The 19,371-nt window shown below is 40.4% G+C and overlaps 1 protein-coding gene across 1 annotated transcript in view; it reads left to right on the top strand.

Moving 5' to 3' along the window:
- swap70b (switching B cell complex subunit SWAP70b) overlaps window positions 1–18,881 on the top strand; it is a 32,350-nt gene extending 13,469 nt beyond the window's left edge. Inside the window, exons 4-12 of the mRNA XM_084060055.1 lie at window positions 455–682; window positions 1,724–1,870; window positions 2,074–2,179; window positions 6,839–7,020; window positions 10,204–10,311; window positions 12,448–12,614; window positions 15,669–15,867; window positions 17,231–17,327; window positions 17,615–18,881. Of these exons, the coding sequence (XP_083916181.1) occupies window positions 455–682; window positions 1,724–1,870; window positions 2,074–2,179; window positions 6,839–7,020; window positions 10,204–10,311; window positions 12,448–12,614; window positions 15,669–15,867; window positions 17,231–17,327; window positions 17,615–17,787 (1,407 nt within the window). The 3' untranslated portion in view covers window positions 17,788–18,881. The remainder of the gene's footprint in view (window positions 1–454; window positions 683–1,723; window positions 1,871–2,073; window positions 2,180–6,838; window positions 7,021–10,203; window positions 10,312–12,447; window positions 12,615–15,668; window positions 15,868–17,230; window positions 17,328–17,614) is intronic.
- Window positions 18,882–19,371: the final 490 nt, after the last annotated feature.

Raw genomic sequence — 19,371 nt, 5'->3', positions numbered from 1 at the left:
AGGAGAGGTTCAGGCAAGAGTCAAGAACCAAACCAAATTGAATAAAAATGTGCTTAGATTCTGGCACTAGATATCTGCTCTGGGTCTCTAAATATATATACAGTCTATCAACAGTGAATATAGCAAATATGGATGAATGAATATACATTTATTGCTGATGAATATATGTACTGTCTATCAGCAATTAGTGTATTACGGATGGTGTGTGTGTGTTTGTAAGAGAGTCTGTGTCAGTACTCACTCCTCTTCATTGTTCATTCCCTATGTATAAAGCCATGACAGCACGTTGAGCCTCTCTCCATGACAGGTTAATGTTCCATCGTCCTGAGTGCATTTGATGTGACTATGTGGACAGTGATACGTATGGAAGTATGTCTCAGGAGTCATGTGTACATTTACTTATCCAGTCTCCTGACTTTCCCCTGTGTGTTTGTCTCCATCCATAACCTCACAGATTGAATACTTCCTGCGAAAGCTGACAGAGGCGATGGGCGGAAGCTGGGTGGAGGAACGCTTTGAGAACTACAAGCTGGAGCTCAACGCCAAGCAGCAGTGTCTGACTGTCTGGGAACTCATCAGCCTACTGGGGTCAGGACAATTCAGCAAGGGCATGGATCGCCAGACCCTCTCCATGGGAATCAATGAGGTCTACCAGGAGCTCATCCTGGATGTGTTAAAACAGGTTAGTAGTGTAACGTAGTGTTTCCCAATTCTTTTTATAGCCAAAAGATCCCAGGGCACACTTATGTATACAGTGTGTATATAGTATATGTGTACACTGAAATAGATCCCCCTGGAATCCTGGCTGGGTCTACAGTATTTATTTATTTTTTGGTCAGTTTTTTTTTACACGGCACACCCAGTGAACTCAGATGACACACCAGTTTAAAAACACTGGTGTAACGTAGCATAACTGAACACAAGAAACCGGAACATAACAAAATAAATGCCATGTGATATGCGTGTCCTTATTCCTGGCAGTGATATTGAGACTCATTATCACTATCACAAGCACACACACATTCATCCCAGTAAGAGCCATGCTCTACTAGCCAATGAGATTTATAGTGACACGGATTTGCACTGTCCAGATCAAGTGAACGTTAGGTAGCAGTGCTTTATCTCGAATGCAGTCTTTTGAAATGGTATACAATATAGCTTTGTAATGCTACTGTATGCAGTGTAGCATACAGTGTTGCATTGTATACAGGAGCATTAGAGTAGCTTTGTCCTTGCTACCCTGTACAGATTTTAATCCTACTGTATACATTGTAGTATTACAATGCTGCATTGTATGCACGGTACCATTACAGTAGTATGTAATGCTAGTAATGCTACACCTTATATAGATTGTAATGCTTTTTTGATTTATTGAATACTTTATTAGCAGTTTGCAAAAAAAAAGCACAGGAAAGTACAGTTCAATACAAGGTCAGCTAAGAGGATTTAAAACCCAAGAAAGCCTATGACTTGTTTCCATTGGGGTCCTTTGTACTCAATTCATAGAGACATTTAATGAAAGACAGATATACACTACTATGCAAGACATCATAAAAACAGATGCTACTGGTGGTACTGTATACAATGTAGCCCTGTAATGATATACCGTATGGCAGGTTATGAAAATGCCAACAAGGGCATGATTGGTTCCAGAGGTGAGCATCTCAACCACATCAAAGGGACGGACAGGGATCCTAACTGATGTTTCTATGTCTGTCTGCAGGGCTACATGATGAAGAAAGGTCACAAGAGGAAGAACTGGACGGAGCGCTGGTTCGTCCTGAAGACCTCCTCCATCTCCTACTATGGCAGTGAGGATCTGGCTGATAAGAAAGGAGACATCTTATTGGACGGGAACTGCTGCGTCGAGGTAAGGAGTCCTGAGTCCAAGACCGTAACTTAGATTGGAGCAGACATCGCTGTCTATTTTATTATTATTTACATTTGAACACCAGAAACACAAGCCAAACTCTTAACTAAATGCCTCCCACTCCCTTATCTGTCTCAGCCATATAATTCTATAACCAGTTCAGTCAATTCTGCTACTGATACGACTTGTTTCTTCCCTCGCAGTCATTACCAGATAAAGAGGGAAAGAAATGCCTGTTCTTCATCAAGTCAGACAAAAGCTTTGAGATCAGCGCCTCAGACAAGAAGAGGAAACAAGAGTGGATCCAGGGTAAATCTCTTTTATGTGTTTTCAGCGGTGTAGGTAGTCCGCTCCCCTTTGGTATTATTGTCTTTAGACAGATTAGGAAGCTATGTGGGAGACATGGCTTACGTGTGAGTCAAGAGCCTATAGTATGAATCACTGAACCATCAACACACAGGCACGCTCATTCTTACTCTGAAAATAATCCCAAGGATTATTCTTTTTGGTGCTGGTCTATTAATCATCACTGTGTGTTGCTGTAGTAGGTCCCGATAAGGTGACACATGGCTGTTTCATCTGCTGATCTGACTAATTCAGTTCCTCATTCTGCTGCCTGTATGGTTTGAGGTTATTTTGGAGTTGAGGTGAGGTATATTAAACCCAACTGTCAAGATCATAACTGTATGGCACAAAGATGTGTGTTTGCATTCATGTTGTCTCACAGGGCTCCATAGACATGGTATTCTGATCAAGCGCGCCGGCATGAGTGGAAAAAAGTGGAGGGACATTAGTGGGGGGGGAGGGAGTGGGGCAGAGCCGGCGCGCCCTATTAGGCAGAGTAGGCAGTTGCCTAGGGCGCCACTAGGGGGGGGGGCGCAAAAAAAAAAAAAAAAAAAAAATGTTTTATTTTTTTTTTTTTTCAGAATCTAGGTGGCGCTGTGGCAGAAAACGGTGGCGGTGCGGGGGGGCGGGGGGGGTGGGGGGCGCCAGGAAAAATATTGCCTAGGGCGCCAAACTACCTAGCACCGGCACTGGAGTGGGGGTTAGATGGTGATGTCATGACATTCACTGTCAGTTTTGATGTAGCTCCGAAGAGTGTATACAAATGTAACCAAATGGTCGAGTCCTCGGAATTTAATTAACTAACTATAAGAACTAAGTAGCCCTGGATAAAGACCAGATTGTAAATGTTAAAGTGTTTTTCAGACTTTCAATTTAAGGGAAATTCAAGCTTATAGTTTATAGTAAATGGTAAAATGGTAAATGGTGCATTTATATAGCGCTTTTATCCAAAGCGCTTTACATAGATTGTGCATTACATTCACCCATTCACACACACATTTATACACCGATGGCGGAGGAAACCATGCAAGGCACCAACCTGCTCATCGGGAGCAATTAGGGGTTCAGTGTCTTGCTCAAGGAGGCTTTGACACTAACTCTTCTGGCGGAGCCCGGGATCGGCGGAACCCCTGAGCCACTGCCGTCCCATAATAACAGCAGACAAATTGTGCAGTGAGTTAATTTGTTACCCTTCAGACCACGCGTCTCCGCGCGTCCGTTGTATTGGTGAAATTAAGAGCAGACAAGACATAAAATTAAGTGTATATTTATTAATTAAACAGAAAGTCAAAAGTAATAGTGTGTGTATCAATTAATAAGAAAATTAGCAGTAATACAGATTGAATATAAAAAAATCACACCCAGTGTGAAGAGAGTGGTGCCTATCACTGACCTTTACGTGTTTTTACTCATTTTAACATCTTTTATGTATTTTTACTCATTTTAAGTATTTTTACTCATTGTGAGTATTTTTACTCAAAAGTGTGTGTGTGTGTGTGTGTGTGTGTGTGTGTGTGCGCGCGCGTGTGTGTGTGTTGCACTCCTGTTTGTGTATAATTAGTGTAACTGCTTGCATCTTTGTGTTGCAATCAGCCGCAGCTGTTGAGGTCATGCTCAGGTCATGCTCATACGAGGTCATGCTCAGGTCATGCTCATACATACGGACAAAGTCATGTATAGGGAGTGGTTGGCACCACTCAAAAAGGTACTTAACAGAGAATTCTCTGGCCCCAAAAGACTGTCCTTAACCGATAACAAGTGTTTCCCTCAAGTTCATGAAGTCAAGTGGGCAGATCTGTCTATCCCTGGGGCCTACATTTATACATCATTATCAAATATGGTTTATCAGTAGACGTCCCCATTGGTCCAGGCTCTCTTCCCAGGGTGTACAAGTGGCCCCCATTTGATTTACACGTCCAGCCAACGGCCTTGGTCTCACCAGCCTAGTCTCAGCACCTGGGAATGCAATTCACAACCAACCTCCCTAAAAAGTAGATGCAGATACCATTGTATTCCTTCTCTCTCACAGTGTCAGCCAGGAATATGGGAATGAATTATGTCTACTAGGAGATAACACAGTGTTCAGCTATGCGAATAGATAATGTTTCTCACAATAACTGTATTTCTAAGGATATAATACTAACAAGACTATAAGGATTTCATAGGGTAATAATATGTTTTCTTTAGGTGTCTATATGAACAACAATACAACAGTACTAATGAAGACACACACATTTGCTCTTAGTAACTGGAACTTAAAAAAACAGTAATAGTAAAAACGTACACATTGGCTCTTATTAACTAAGGCTGTAAAAGGATATATATATTGCATTATAAGGATATAAGTCATTTGCTCATAATAACTAAGGCTTAAAAAGGATATAAGTTGCCATATAAGGATATAAGTTGCCAACATCTGACATCTAGTTTTGTATTAGCTTGTCTGACACCTAGTTGGTCGAGTTGAGAGAGCAACTGCACGTAACCAGTAACAGAACGATCATGTAGCCAATAGGTTTCACAGGTCCTGTCACAATGGTGTACAGCATAAAAAGTCACAGTACAACATCTTCTATTCTATATATTCTCTTATTATATTCCCTTTGTGGTTAGCCGTTAGCCCATTAAAGGGGCTACACCATGAATTTAAAAAATAACTAGAAAATGTGCTCCTCGGAGCACAAGTCTCCGCCAGCAGACTTGTGTTGGGAATGTTGGGAATGTTCTAATTCTTATGTTCTAATTCTTACAAAAAATAGAACATGTTACTGTGTCATAGTAACATGACACACTGTCTGTATAAGTGTCCTATCCGTCCTGTCTGTATAAGTGTCCTATCCGTCCTGTCTGTATAAGTGTCCTATCCGTCCTGTCTGTATAAGTGTCCTATCCGTCCTGTCTGTGTAAGTGTCCTATCCGTCCTGTCTGTGTAAGTGTCCTATCCGTCCTGTCTGTGTAAGTGTCCTATCCGTCCTGTCTGTGTAAGTGTCCTATCCGTCCTGTCTGTGTAAGTGTCCTATCTGTCCTGTCTGTGTAAGTGTCCTATCCGTCCTGTCTGTGTAAGTGTCCTATCCGTCCTGTCTGTGTAAGTGTCCTATCCGTCCTGTCTGTGTAAGTGTCCTATCCGTCTGTCGGAAAGGTGACATGTAACCACTAAATGTTAGCTTGGCTGATGGCACTGATGTCACTTCGGAACGCGCACCGCAGGGCTCCGAAGTGACACATCTATTTATAGGCCGCTATACGTCATGCGTCTCACTAGCCAATCAGAGCACACTCTTTCAACGTATTGTCACGTGTCACGTGAGGCTTGACCAATGTTAGCTTGGCCGAGGGGGGGGGGGGGGGGGCGGAAAGTGAAAACATAGTCTCCTGGCGGAGACAATAATAATATTTAATATCATATTGTTTATGTCCCTCAAACGTTTTTCAAAAGGTTTGAGCCTAAATCAAGCCTCAGATATACTCATTCCAGCTAACTTCTCTCTGGCTTATAAAGCACTTTCACCTGCAATACCACATTGTCCTGTTTGGTACGGGGCGCTATTGAGCCAGTTTGTATGCATGTTATCTCCTGGTTCTGTGTGGAAAAAGTTTTAAAAAAAAATAAGAAAAAAATAAGAAAAATATTTCTTTTTTAAAAAAGTTTTTTTTTTTTTGGTTGGAACTGAAAAACGGGAGGAATTGTTCGTGCTAGTGACATCACTTGCGGGACCAAATCAGTTTGGCCTGTTTTTAGACCAATTTACAGAAAACCCCAGATTTGCTGTGAAAGCCTGAGTGTTCAAACTGGGGTATTTATGAGGATAGAAGAGAGGTAGGGGAGACCAAAAACACACAAAAAAGAAGAAAAATTCATGGTGTAGCCCCTTTAAGTTAACCTGGCTTTGACATCAGACAAACGCCATCTTTCTCCCACTCCTCCTCTACCATTTAGATGTGAAATTATAATGGCTGCATATTAGCACATGTTAGTTTGATCTCTGACACATCTACCTGAATCGTTTTGGATCCATATGGGTGTGGTAATCCCTATTTTTGCAAATGCGATTTCAATGTGTGAGCATGTTGTTGTAAACATCTTATTGGTTCAGATGTTGGCGTATGTGCATGTCAGACTGTGTGGTCCCCACACTACATCTCGCATCTACCTAACCTAGATCTAGACCCTACCACCACCCCATTCTAGGGCTAGGCAATTAGCCGAAAAATATATCGACTTATAACTGAATAATCGAGAAGCAAGGTTTTTATACCATATATAAACAAATCGAAACAAAACATTGTAACCGTTTTTTTTTTACTAAATTGATTAGTCTGATTAACCACTTAACCCTGTGTTATACTTGTACAATGGTGGCGTGTAAATATAGCTGATCTACAAGCTCACAACGGTCGTGTGTTGTGAGCTTGTAGATCTGCTATTTTCACAATATTTATTTTCTTTTAATATTATATTATTATTGTAATATTATATTGTTCATTAGTTGTGATCGAGGCAAAAGTTTGAAATAAACGAGATATTGATTTGAAGTCATATCAAACATACTCTAATTGAACAAATAAAACCCTGTTTCACGATGGGCTGTTGTGTTAAAACCACCTACGATCTGCTCTCTCCAGCCATACAGACGTGCGTGAGCCTGCTGAGGCTGGGCAGGCCGGCGCCGCACCGCGAGGCGCGACACAAGCGGCGAGAGCAGCGACTGAAGCTGCAGGCTGAGCAGGAGGAGCTGGAGCTGAGGATGAGGGAGCTGCAGACGGCCAACGAGGTCAAGCAGCAGGAGCTGGAGGCCATGAGGAAGGTATGAGACGTCCCACTGGACTACATGTCATTTGTTAACACTCTTCGACAATGGCACCAATGGAAATGAGACTGTACCTTGATATCACTGGCACAGTGGTGTAGCCCAGTGGTTCTCAACCGTTTCAGGTCGTGCCCCCCCTAAATAATCATATTTGAACTGGGGACCTCCCCACCCTGACAAGCACTTGGAATGTAGGAGTTGAGGCATTTTTTGAGAGGGTATTTTAATGATAATATATAATATTAACATATTTTTATATATATAATATATTTTAAAAACAAGATAACAAGTGAAAAATCATCAATCAATCAATCATGGTAACACTAAACACCTACTGCTTTTTAGCTGTGATTATTATTTGTATTAATGTATTAGTTTATTTACATCAGGACTGAGTACAGGCTCATGACCTATCGTGTTCTCATCTCATTTTACAATAGCAGTAAACTACTACCAGACATGACTACTGGTGACATCACAGCCTATAAGGCTGTGATTTATTATATTATTTATTAAGGGCACTTACTTCCTCATAGATAACGTTGCAACCAGAGGGGCATTTTTCGTTAATCAAACTGAAAACGGTGTGTGTTATCTTTACAGCACTTATGATTTATGCCAAGGTGATTATGGTGTGCATCTGTCCTAGATGCCACCAAATAAAGTAAGAAGCTAGGTCAACTAAAAACTCTTGTGACAAGTTCCTCTCCACAGAAACCTATTGATACTTCAGAATCAGAATCAGAATCAGAATCAGGTTTATTGTCACATCACAGGTTTACAAGGTAAAAAAGTGGGTGAAATTCGTTTTTGTACATCACTCCCATCTGTACTCCCATTTGTACTTCCAGTTTCTATGCTACATGTGGTCCGGAATGTCAATAAATAGTTATGCCTCCTGGGTTCCTGATTATGAATAGTCTCACCCGTGGTCATGATAATAATGTGGACTGTGTACTATGTACTGTAGGAAGTAAGGAACAGGTGGCAGGGGAGGGAACAGTTTGCCTCCACTTAACTTGTTTTTCCTGTTAACTTCCCTCCCTGATCCTCAACGACGTTCTTGTCATTTGAAGCTGTTAATTTGCTGTTAAATTTACGTACCCATCTCTCGAAGGGGGGGTCTTCTATGTACTTATGTTTTATGGCTGTGTTTCCTCTTTTTAATAGGAAGCAACAAGGAACGTATGTAAACTCCTAGCCCACTTAAAATACATTTTATTTTTTTAGTGATAATTCTTTCTGAATGGTTATTCTTCTGCCAGTGTAGCTGGTAAATGCCTAACACTGGAAGATTTGAACAGTATTATTGGTGTGAAGCAGTGTAGTGAATGTGTGCTCAGTTAAAGGAGTTATGTGAATTACAAAGTATACCAAATTAGTATATAAATGATACAGCTTCATTGTAGAATAAAATGAGTTAAAAAGAGTCAAAGTATTCCGTTTCACAGCAGAGAGCCTCCTTGACATGGACAGTTATGGGCTTAGTTAAGTGGTAGGTGTTGGACAGAGCAATGCAAATCATCACCTAATTGATTACAGCCTGCAGTGCGGTAGATTGCAGCACAGTAATACCTTGTTATGCACCATGAGTGTGTCATCATCAACGTTGTCCCGTAGCCCAAGATTCAGCAACAGTCATTTGAACTGGCACACACGTGACATAATAACACACTGCACGGCTGACAATCATTGGCTTTATTAAGGCAACAATTTGCCTTTTGTCTGAGATGACATTGTGCTGCCCTGAATGTGTACGGACTGGACAACAATCTGCCATTGAGATGCAAGAAAATGCACGCACACACACACACACACACACACACACACACACACACACACACACACACACACACACACACACACACACACACACACACACACACACCCTTTGGGGTCGTCTCTAGTAGTTGGCACACACGTGTGCGCGCAACACACACACACACACACACACACACACACACACACACACACACACACACACACACACACACACACACACACACACACACACACACACACACACACACACACACTATCTCACACTGGCCCCAGGGAGCTCCAGGGTCATCTCCAGAGAACTTAGGTTCACATGTGCACACTAGGCCCTCTGTCCCCAGCTGGATTCTCTACACTGATCTGCTATTAGCAGTGTGTGTCCTCAAACTAACATCCACTAACCAGTCACAGCTGGGTGTCAGTATGGGGGTAATACCACCAGCACTGAATATTAATTAGTGAAAATTATATAAGATGGGGTCTAAATAACAGTGTCGCTGACGTATTTAGAATGTATGACTCCATTTGAGCAAGGTTTCAATCCAAGACCCATTGTCTTCCATTATAAAATTAAAGGTACTTATTGGTGTGCACAAGAAATGTGGGCCCGTGGTTTGACAGGTAACTGGAAGAGTGGGCAACTCAGTGTCAAATTTGCATTTTTTTCCAAAATGTAAAAAAAAATAAAAAATTGGAAAATGGTCATAAGTCATGTAAAGTACAAATGATTAAAAAATGCATGGTACATCATTATCAGACATAAATGTACCGTTCATCTTCTTGTTTATGCCCAAAATGACTGGATATAAAGGTTTCGTTGCAATTCTTTAAGCAATTATAGAAATATTAGGCCTTCATTGTCGAATGTTCAAGCTCTTCCTGTATCCGTTTTACACAGCGTAATAATTGCATCTGTTCCTAATTTCCTGTTATTCTGAGAATTGTGACTAATGATGTGAGATGATGTGAAAAACTGAAAGAAGTATTTAGCAATTTCAGACTTTCCTATTTTCCTATTTCCTTCCTTTGGAAATACGAGTTTTTTTCACTTGAAGAAATGTCAGAGAATTCAGAAATCAGATCAACTTTATTATCCCTCATGGGGAAATTCATTTGGTCCCTAGCTCCAGACATAAACACACACAGTTAAACAACAGCATATACAGTAAGACCATATAAACATAAAATCATATATAAAGTCATATGAAAAACAACATAGTAAAACTACAATAAAAACAAGACAGTAGTTCATTTATCAGCTTCTTTTTTGGTTGAATTATGATTTAGTTGGTGAAAAAAACCGATGATAACATGGTACATAAACTTGCTTTTTGGATGTAAAAGCTGCCAATCATCTGCAAGTTGTTGTTTGTATAGCTCATGTCTTCTCCTATTGGTCAGGCACTGGAGGAGGCAGCGACCAGCGCAGCAGAGGAGGAACGAAGACGCCTTCAGACCCACACGGAGCTTCAGGACCGCTACAGAATGGACCTAGAGAGAGAGAAACTGGTACGGCGCTGATTCATAGATCCACATTTACCACTTACTAAATGCCCCTTTAGGGATAAATGAAAGTAATCTTCACTCTTATATTATCTTGCACTATATCTTGCACGTAAGCGAGTGAATCCGTAAAATATGCTATGAAAATACACTTTAATGAATTCATTCTCAATACCAGTCAACTTGTAATAATAACAATAATAATATTAATAATAGATTGAATTTATATAGTATAGTGCCTTTCATGAACCCAAGGACGCTTTACTTCAAAAACAATGAACGACCAACAAACAAACAAAACAAAAATAACTATTTACCATAAGCCTGAGAGAATAGGTGCCTGAGAGAATAGCACTGAAATAAATAGAAGGTTTGTGTAGCCTTTTGAAAGTATTCTTTATTTAGTTTGTTGTAAAAGCTTGGAGGGAGGTTATGAAAGCAGGTACAAAGAAGACTGGGATTCCATTCCAGATCAGCTGTGAGTTGGGAGGTGGAGGCCACAACCATATTTACACACACCACAACTCCGGTAATTGAGTAAAAGAAGTGAAAATACAGTACATACTAGCCTATCGGTAAAGTGAATGAATTAATTTGTAGTATTACCTGCTAATAACAGTATGCTGGGGGTCATGGTCTTAACTGCTATGGCATTGACACGGTCACTTTTATAATACCATATCATATGAGTGTTCATAACAGTCCATAATAGTCATGCCCATCCACAAACCATTTAAGGCAGGTGCTGGATCATAAAAGTATGTATTGTAGGCAGCTCCCTTAAGTGAAATTTATTGGTACAGTGACATTTTGAGCCCATGCTCTTCAGACGGAAGAAGAGCATGGGCTGGAAACATCACTGTTGGATGTACAGTACCAATAAATTGCAAGCTACAGTGTGTGGACATTACTTTAAAAATTGTATTCTATCTGGTTTATAATGATGAAGACATTTTCTAGACAATTAGTGAGTGGCCAGTTTATTTCCCTCTCTCAGGTTAGCCTCTTATCTTCTAGGCTGAGCTCACAAATGAATCAATCAGTTCCTCTTTCTGGTCTTAAATTGTGATTTTAAATCATTGTTCTGGACAGACATGTGAACTAATGTTAAGTCAAGCAACCCTTACTCTAAGAACAGATGAACATAGGTGTAACAAGGGCTGGGCGATATGGACAAAATAGATATAATATATTTATATCACAATATTCACAATATTTTTCACCAAATACTACCAAGAAAATCTACACGCTCTCAAAGCTTCACAACACATTATGAGCTTGAAGATTGAAAATTGCAAAACCCAGGCGATATCTAGTCTCATACCACAATATCAATATACTACATTGCCCGGCCCTAGTGTAACCATTTTTCATCACCCTATGCTAGTATTTTAGCAACAAAATGTGAGCTTTAAGACCGGGAATACATCTAACCACTTTAACCATTAAAATCGTGTTTTTTTTGCAAATCTTTGAATATATATATATTTTTTAAAGCGAACATTTGTAACTCAAATCTTTGCTTCTGGGGGTCCCTGGAAAAATATTTTGAGATGGGGGTCCGTGGCCAAATACATATCATCTTTTGGGCCCTTAACATGAAAAAGTTTGAAAACCACTGATATTATAGCAACATTAGGATTTAGAAGACATTTTTTGAATCCCCCGAAGCAAAGACTTTAGTTACAAAAATATATATTCAAAGATTTTCACAAACGTTCATGATTTTTCATGAAACATTGCAGATATACAAGCTCGAGCTTGTATATCTGCTATTTTTGAATAGCCAAAGTATAAGATAATAGTTAAAGTGGTTAAAATCTAAAATGACAGATGTGTGCTTTCCCGGTCTGGGTTAACTGGATGTTCACATGATATTTGTGACAGTTACTTTTACTTGAGTAAAGATATTTCTTAATTTTTTTCTATTATATGAAATCTCAAAAAGTAGCTTAGGGTCAGACATGAACATTATGGGTGGGAGGTTTAAGCTGCTATTCAACATTCTTTACTCACAAAGCGACAGAGAAAAACACAATAGCGTGTGTTTTTACCATCACTATCTCAAACCAAGGAATGCTGACCTGAGAAACTATTCCATCAGGTCCTGTGTATTTTTTAATAAATGACCTTGTTCTGCAGGTGCGTCAGCAGATGGAAGAGCAGGTTGCCCAGAAGTCCACTGAGCTGGAGCAGTACCTGCTGCGGGTAAAAGAGCTGGAGGACATGTACCACCGGCTGGAAGACGCCCTGGAGGATGAGAGACGGGCACGGCAGGACGAAGAGACTGTCCGCAAGCTGCAAGCACGGTCAGTGAACACTGCTGTTTTTTCTATCCTACCAGGACCTAATACAGCTGGCTTTCTGCATAGAGCTATTATATTATCTAGAACAGGGGTTCCCAAACTTTTTAGCTCGAGACCCAAAAATACTTTTTATGTCTCCCCGGGACCCAAACTAGTGAAAATAGCCGATTTACAAGCTCACAATACGTCGCAATGCGACACGTTGTGAGCTTGTAGAGCTGCTATTTTCACTACTTAATAAAAAAAAATCCCTTCCTTTTGAATGGATTTTTTTGGAAAACCTTTTAAAAAAATGTTAAAAACTAAATGTAAGAAACAAAAAATAAAGGGGTATTTAGTCACGACCCAAAACATTGGTCCGTGACCCACATATGGGTCCTGACACTAAAGAATGATGGTTATACAGGGAATTTGTTTTAGCATTGGTGCATTTAGGTGACTCACTTGGCATGAAATAATCAAAATTATAATAGGGCTATGACAGCACAAGGCTCCTTTTGTTGTGTGACTGGCTTGGGCAAACTGGTGACAGTGGAGTGTGACAGTATGCTGGGTGCATTGGGCATACTGATACATGTAGTGTGATAGGATACTGGGTGCATACTGGTACATATACTGTAGTGTGACAGGACATTGGGTGTATTTGGCATACTGGTACATATAGTGTGACAGGACATTGGGTGCCTTGGGCATACTGGTACATATAGTGTGACATGATTACTGGTACATATAGTGTGACATGATTACTGGTACATATAGTGTGACATGATTACTGGTACATATAGTGACAGGATTACTGGTACATATAGTGTGACAGGATTACTGGTACATATAGTGTGACAGGACATTGGCTGCATTGGGCGTACTGGTACTTTTATTAGACGCATGCAGTCAGACATGGAACTCCTGGTTCCCTTCATCCGTCACATTTCCTCCCTCCTTCCTTCCTCTTTGCTGACATTTGCTTTCCACATCACATTCTGAATGGACAGTCAGCAACACACTTTATTTCTGTCTGGTGGAAATGGTGAAAGACAGCAGCTGAGTTGTTGGAGAGTGAACATTATTTCATGAGTTTTAGATTTTTATGTTTTATGAGTACAGTGGAGAGACGGAGAAGGTGAAGAGGACACTATGCCTGGGTAGGAAAAGTAGATAAAGCTACAGCACGGACATATGAGTCAAGTGTCCTAGCACAGTGGTTCTCAACCAGTGGTCCTTGGGGGGGTACCAGGGGGTCCCCAGATAAATTAGTTAACATAGCGTCACAATCATTTTAACCACTTAGCTTTGGCTATTCAAAAATAGCAGACCTACAAGCTCATAGCGCGGCACCGAGTGCTGCGCTATGAGCTTGTAGATCTGCTATTTTTGAAATATCTTGAAAATGTGTGCATATCTTTGAATATATATAGATGGGGGTCCGCGGCCAAATGTATATCAATTTAGGGGTCATGAAAAGGGTTGAAAACCACTGTCCTAGCAGACAGAGCCACTTTGATGCCTGTGCTTGAAGCTTCACTCAGACATGTTTGTGGGAAGGACTTGTATGAATGAAAAGTAAGTCTCTAGACCAGGCCTATTGAATTGGTTCTGATCCAGCCCATATAACAAGGTTCCCACTTGTAATTGTAATTCTTTGTGCAGTTTTCCAGCCATGACAAATTATACAATGTCCAAAATGTCATACGAATGTGGGGTGATATTTACCTTTATGTATTTATGTATTGCCACGCAGTTCTACAAAATCTGTCATTGGAGGCTCATAGGAAACTAAAGTCCATCCTCCCAATACTGGGATCCTGCAGAGCTGGAGAGCTGCAGGTTCAGCCTGCACTGACTGTGCAGTTTCTGGCTTTAGGGGTTAGGCTTAGTATTGGGGTATAGGATTAAGCAGTGCAGTCTCCAGCTCTGCAGGAACCTCCCTACTCCATCTTCTAGCATCTTCTGATAGACACCAAAATGGCCACTAGAGGTCACCCAAGGACTGGCAATACCATCAATTACAGTTTGAGAGTTCAGCCAGCCCAGGACAAACACATTTATTAACAGGCTGAAGTTTTATTATAATAATTGTAATAATAATAATAATAATAATAATAATAATAATAATAATAATAATAATAATAATAATAATAATAATAATAATACATACATACAATTTATGTAGCACTTTTCTAGGTACTTAAAGTCGCTTTACAGAAAGACAACTTTATTAGGGGAAAAAAGCAAGTTAAAAGGTTAAAAACTAAAAGGGATTATGATTATGTAAGGCAAGGCAGTTTTATTATATAGCACATTTCAACAAGGCAATTCAATGTGCTTAACACAGAACATCAAGCAAGAAAACAGGATGCATAAAACAAAAGAAGTAAAAATGTATAGATCAGGGCAAGGACAAGGGCAACGTTTTCAGGCCAAGGACCCCCTAGCTGAGAGAGAGATGAAGCAGGGACCCCCTCTATATTGTATAAAATTGTGTTTCAGATTCAACTTTTTTTGTTTACTTGGTCTGCTCTTTTTTCCCTCTCCACAAACACCTCTTTGCCAAAAATAGCCGATCTACAAGCTCACAACGCCTCGCAGCGCGAGGCGTTGTGATCTTGTAGATCTGCTATTTTTGGCTAAAGTTCTCCTCAGAAAAGGGATGCTATTTTATATATCCGTACACACTGTGATCCATGTATATCAGTGGTTTTCAACCATTTTCGCGTCAAGGACCCCCAAATTGACACATATGTCCCATTTGAAAAGATATGCCAGGGACTCAACCATTTTGATTTCTTGGGGGTCCCAGTCTGCATTGTATCATCATCATCAGTGTTCATTTAACTCTTAGAGTGTACAAATGGAACCAAATGGACCTAACGGGTCCATTTGGTTCCATTTGTACACTCTAAGGGTCACATAAGGGTCAATTTGGTTCCTAACTATTAATTTGGCTGGGAACCCCTCAAGGACCACTGGTTGAGAACCCCTGATGTATATGTATAATTTGTGTTTCATACATGGAACTACATTGCGTGGCTCCCTTGACGATGTGTTTTTTTGAACCAGGTTATTGGAGGAGGAGGCAGTTAAGCGAGTGGAGCTGGAACAGATCCACCTTCGGCAGCAGAGGACCATCTCGGAGACCGAGGCCGAGAAACTGGAGTTGGAGAAGGAACGTCTGGCCAAGGACAGTGCCCTGCAGGCCGCCATGACACAACTAAAACAACTGGAGACCGAGAGGCATGGGGCACTAGAGCAGTACCAGGTCACAATATTACTACATGTTATGATGACCACCTCTCTCCTACGCCCCATACTGCAGTGGTTCTCAACCTTTTCAGGCTGTGACCCCCAAAAGAATCATATTTGAACTGGGGACCCCCCAAAATAATCAAATTTCAACTGGGGACCCCCCAAAAGAATCATATTTGAACTGGGGACCCCCCACCCTGACAAGCACTTGGAATTGTAGGAGTTGAGGCATTACATTTTCAACTTTTCTTTGAATTAGCTAATCCCAACATTACTGCCGTTCTTCTATCACATACAGTACATCCATATCATGAATTTTGCCTACTTTCTGTTCCATTGCATTTGCTGTCACTTACATACAAAAAAAAGCATTTACAATCTCCCGAACACGCAGAGAATTATTGCGTTCTCCCAAGTCCCGCCCGAATTGCCATTCGGCACTGCACACCTCAGAATCAGAATCAATCTTTATTGTCACATCACATTACCTCATCATAAAGCCTCAGGGTTATATGAGATATATACAGTATGCCAAGTTTGAGACCGTTCAGTTGGATGGTTTCCGAGTTACACCAGCCATAGAGTGACACACACGCACACAGATTAGGTGAATTATAGTATATGGTTATTATTATTATTACTACTAGGCCTACTACTACTGCTTCTTTCACTACTTCTAGTACTACACTTGCTACATTGAATTACATGTGTACACTGACTGACACAGAGTTACAAATGATAAATTAACACTGGGACTGAGGGAGAAAGAAAGACATTTAAGGTGACAGATATTCATACCGTAGCCGACCAAATGGTGTCACTATTTAACTGCTAGATGGAAGGCTACTTGCTACACATGATGGAATTGCATGTCAGGGTGCTTTGTGAGAAGAAACACGCTCTACTCCGAATAATAGTAACCCAAAGATTGGGTGGTGAATTCTACAAAGTACGCAATCAACCAAGTCCAGGACAGCACTCCCAATAATTATATTAGTTACTATTGCACGGTGTGATATTAAATAATATAAGTATTGGGAGTGCTGTCCTGGACTTTGGTTATTATGTTATCATACTTTCACGTCTGCCTTCCTTGTTTAGTGTGGAATTAATGGAATACTAGTGCATGATGTGAATATGGTTAACCCGTTAAAACCGGGTAAGCGTCATTTTAGATTTTAGCGTTGGCTATTCAAAAATAGCAGATATACAAGCTCACAGCGCTATTTTTGATACTGATCTTAATGGGTTAATTGAGGGAAGGATAGGAGGAGAGAGGCGGTGTGGTTCCAGACACTGAAACCCTCCCCTGCATACATTACATATTCTCATTCCACAATGTACTGATGTGCTTTTATTTGTCTGTGTGGTGACAGACGGTGGTGAAGAAGCTGGAGGATGCAGCCAACAACACCAGAACATGGAAACACAAGGTGGCGCACCATGAGGGCCTGGTACGGCTCATTCAGCCAGGTAACTTCATCTTTAAAAAAAGAAAATACTTTTTCCACCACTGCACATGTCAAATACAGAGATAGTGCCTTTATCCATTCATCCATTCACACTCTCATTCACACACCGATGACACACGGAGAGACTACCATGAAAGTCACCAACCTGCTCATCGTGAGTAGCTAAGGGGTCAGTGTTTTGCTCAAGGACACTTGGACACAATGCCTGGTGGAGCTAGGGATTGAACCGGGAATGCCACTCTACCTCTTGAATCTCTGATGAATTCTCTCCTCTTTTTTCCTCTCCAGGTTCTAAGGGCCCTCAGCTGATCACTAACTGGGGCCCTGCTGCCTTCTCTGAAGTGGAATTCAGTCACAGAGAGAAGGAATGGCAGGAGAAAAAGAACCTGCCCACAAAAGCAGCTTTGAACCTTAAACATGACGGTCTTGGCGCTAACATGGCTGACAACAATGGACAATGATCTCACTTTCAAGATTGGTACCCTCAAACTATAAAAGTCTGGTTCAAGTACGGCTGATTTAACAAAGCTCCAGCGTGTTAAACATAACTAAATTTACCCAGTGTTTTTTAGGGGATATGTCTTAACATTGGAGAAGTTGGTTAAACTCATTCTGGCTGAATATATTATCCCATTCGGATCAAGTGAGAATTCAGATCATGTGCTGGTTAGTACGTGACCTTGAGATTTAGAAAAGGACAACAACTCATCCAACAAAAAACAGTAATACACCCATAACTCTTTCCTTCTATGTATTTCCGTTGACAACTCTATTCACTGTAGTGCACTACATTAGACCAGAACCCTACCTAACGTTTAAATATTTGGAAATTGATGGATAAGGGAATAGTCACAGACCACAGCAAACGGACATCTCAAGAGGGAAATAAATGATTTTGGTTAACACTGCTGTATTTTTAGGGACTCGTGGAACAATATTAATATTTTCTTGTGTGCCACGCAGGACAGAGTGTGGCAATGCAAGTATTCACACTCCACACTTTTTCCCTTCAAATGTTTGTAAAAGAGTTTCTGTGGACATTTTGTAAATGTCCATGGATAACTGGTTGGTATGTTCTCGTTACTAAAGTGGTTACAAAATGGGCATCATTAGCTTCTGAAGATGTCTTCATTTTAAGACTGTAGCCTAATATTTTCCGTTTACCCAAAAAAATAAATAGATGTATTATACAATATATATTGTGTATAGTATTGCATATATCACTGAAATAGATTGACTAACTTGCCAAGCTATTCTGTTGCCTCCATTATGATAATGTTCACCCCTTTTACTGTCCTCAAATAATTTGTGTCTGACAAACCAGGCCTAAACATGTGTGTTACCTGCCAGAGATAGGGCATTAATGCAGGAGTCTTACTGAAAGCAAGGAAGCTAACTGCAGAACATGTGTACTGTACCATTATGCTGTAATCATCACCAGTGCCTGTGATTTCCATTATTTGTGAACTCTGTGGTCTCTATTTTGTTTTTTATAATGTATATATATATGTAGCTTGTGACTGAGCTGTGTAATAAAACCGGTCACAAATAACTATTTGATCTTGCATTTTGAGGAACTGTTCTCTTACTGTTGTGTGCGGTTTAGTTAGAGCAGGGGTCTTCAACGTTTTTCCAGCCAAGGACCCGCGGCCCCTAGTTGACAGAGAGATAAAGAATGAACCCCCGGGCTACATGCTATGTGTAGATTACACAAGAAAAAGTTTGGGACAATTGGTGTGGACAACATTGCCTTAAGGCGTTGACTCAGCTTACGGTTTGAATTCCACTGGAATATCCCCTTATCCAAATATCTGTGGCTTTGTTTACATTCAATATTTCACTTGATTATTGTTGGACAATAATTAGATTGTTGTATTCTTTATTTAGCACATTTTGAAATACAAACATTTTCAGCAAAACAAATAAGTAGGAAGACATAAAAAATGTCCTACACCCCTTTCTTTGTATATTTCTCAATAAACAGACATTCTGCCTTTCTGCTACAGTGTTAACCTACTGTAGTGTACACATCCACTTCCCTGTCT

This window comes from Gymnoscopelus microlampas (assembly GCF_963454915.1).
Source record: "Gymnoscopelus microlampas genome assembly, chromosome: 6".
Lineage (NCBI taxonomy): Eukaryota > Metazoa > Chordata > Actinopteri > Myctophiformes > Myctophidae > Gymnoscopelus > Gymnoscopelus microlampas.
The sequence above is the reverse complement of the archived record's forward strand: the minus strand, read 5'-3'. Positions and strand labels throughout refer to the sequence as shown.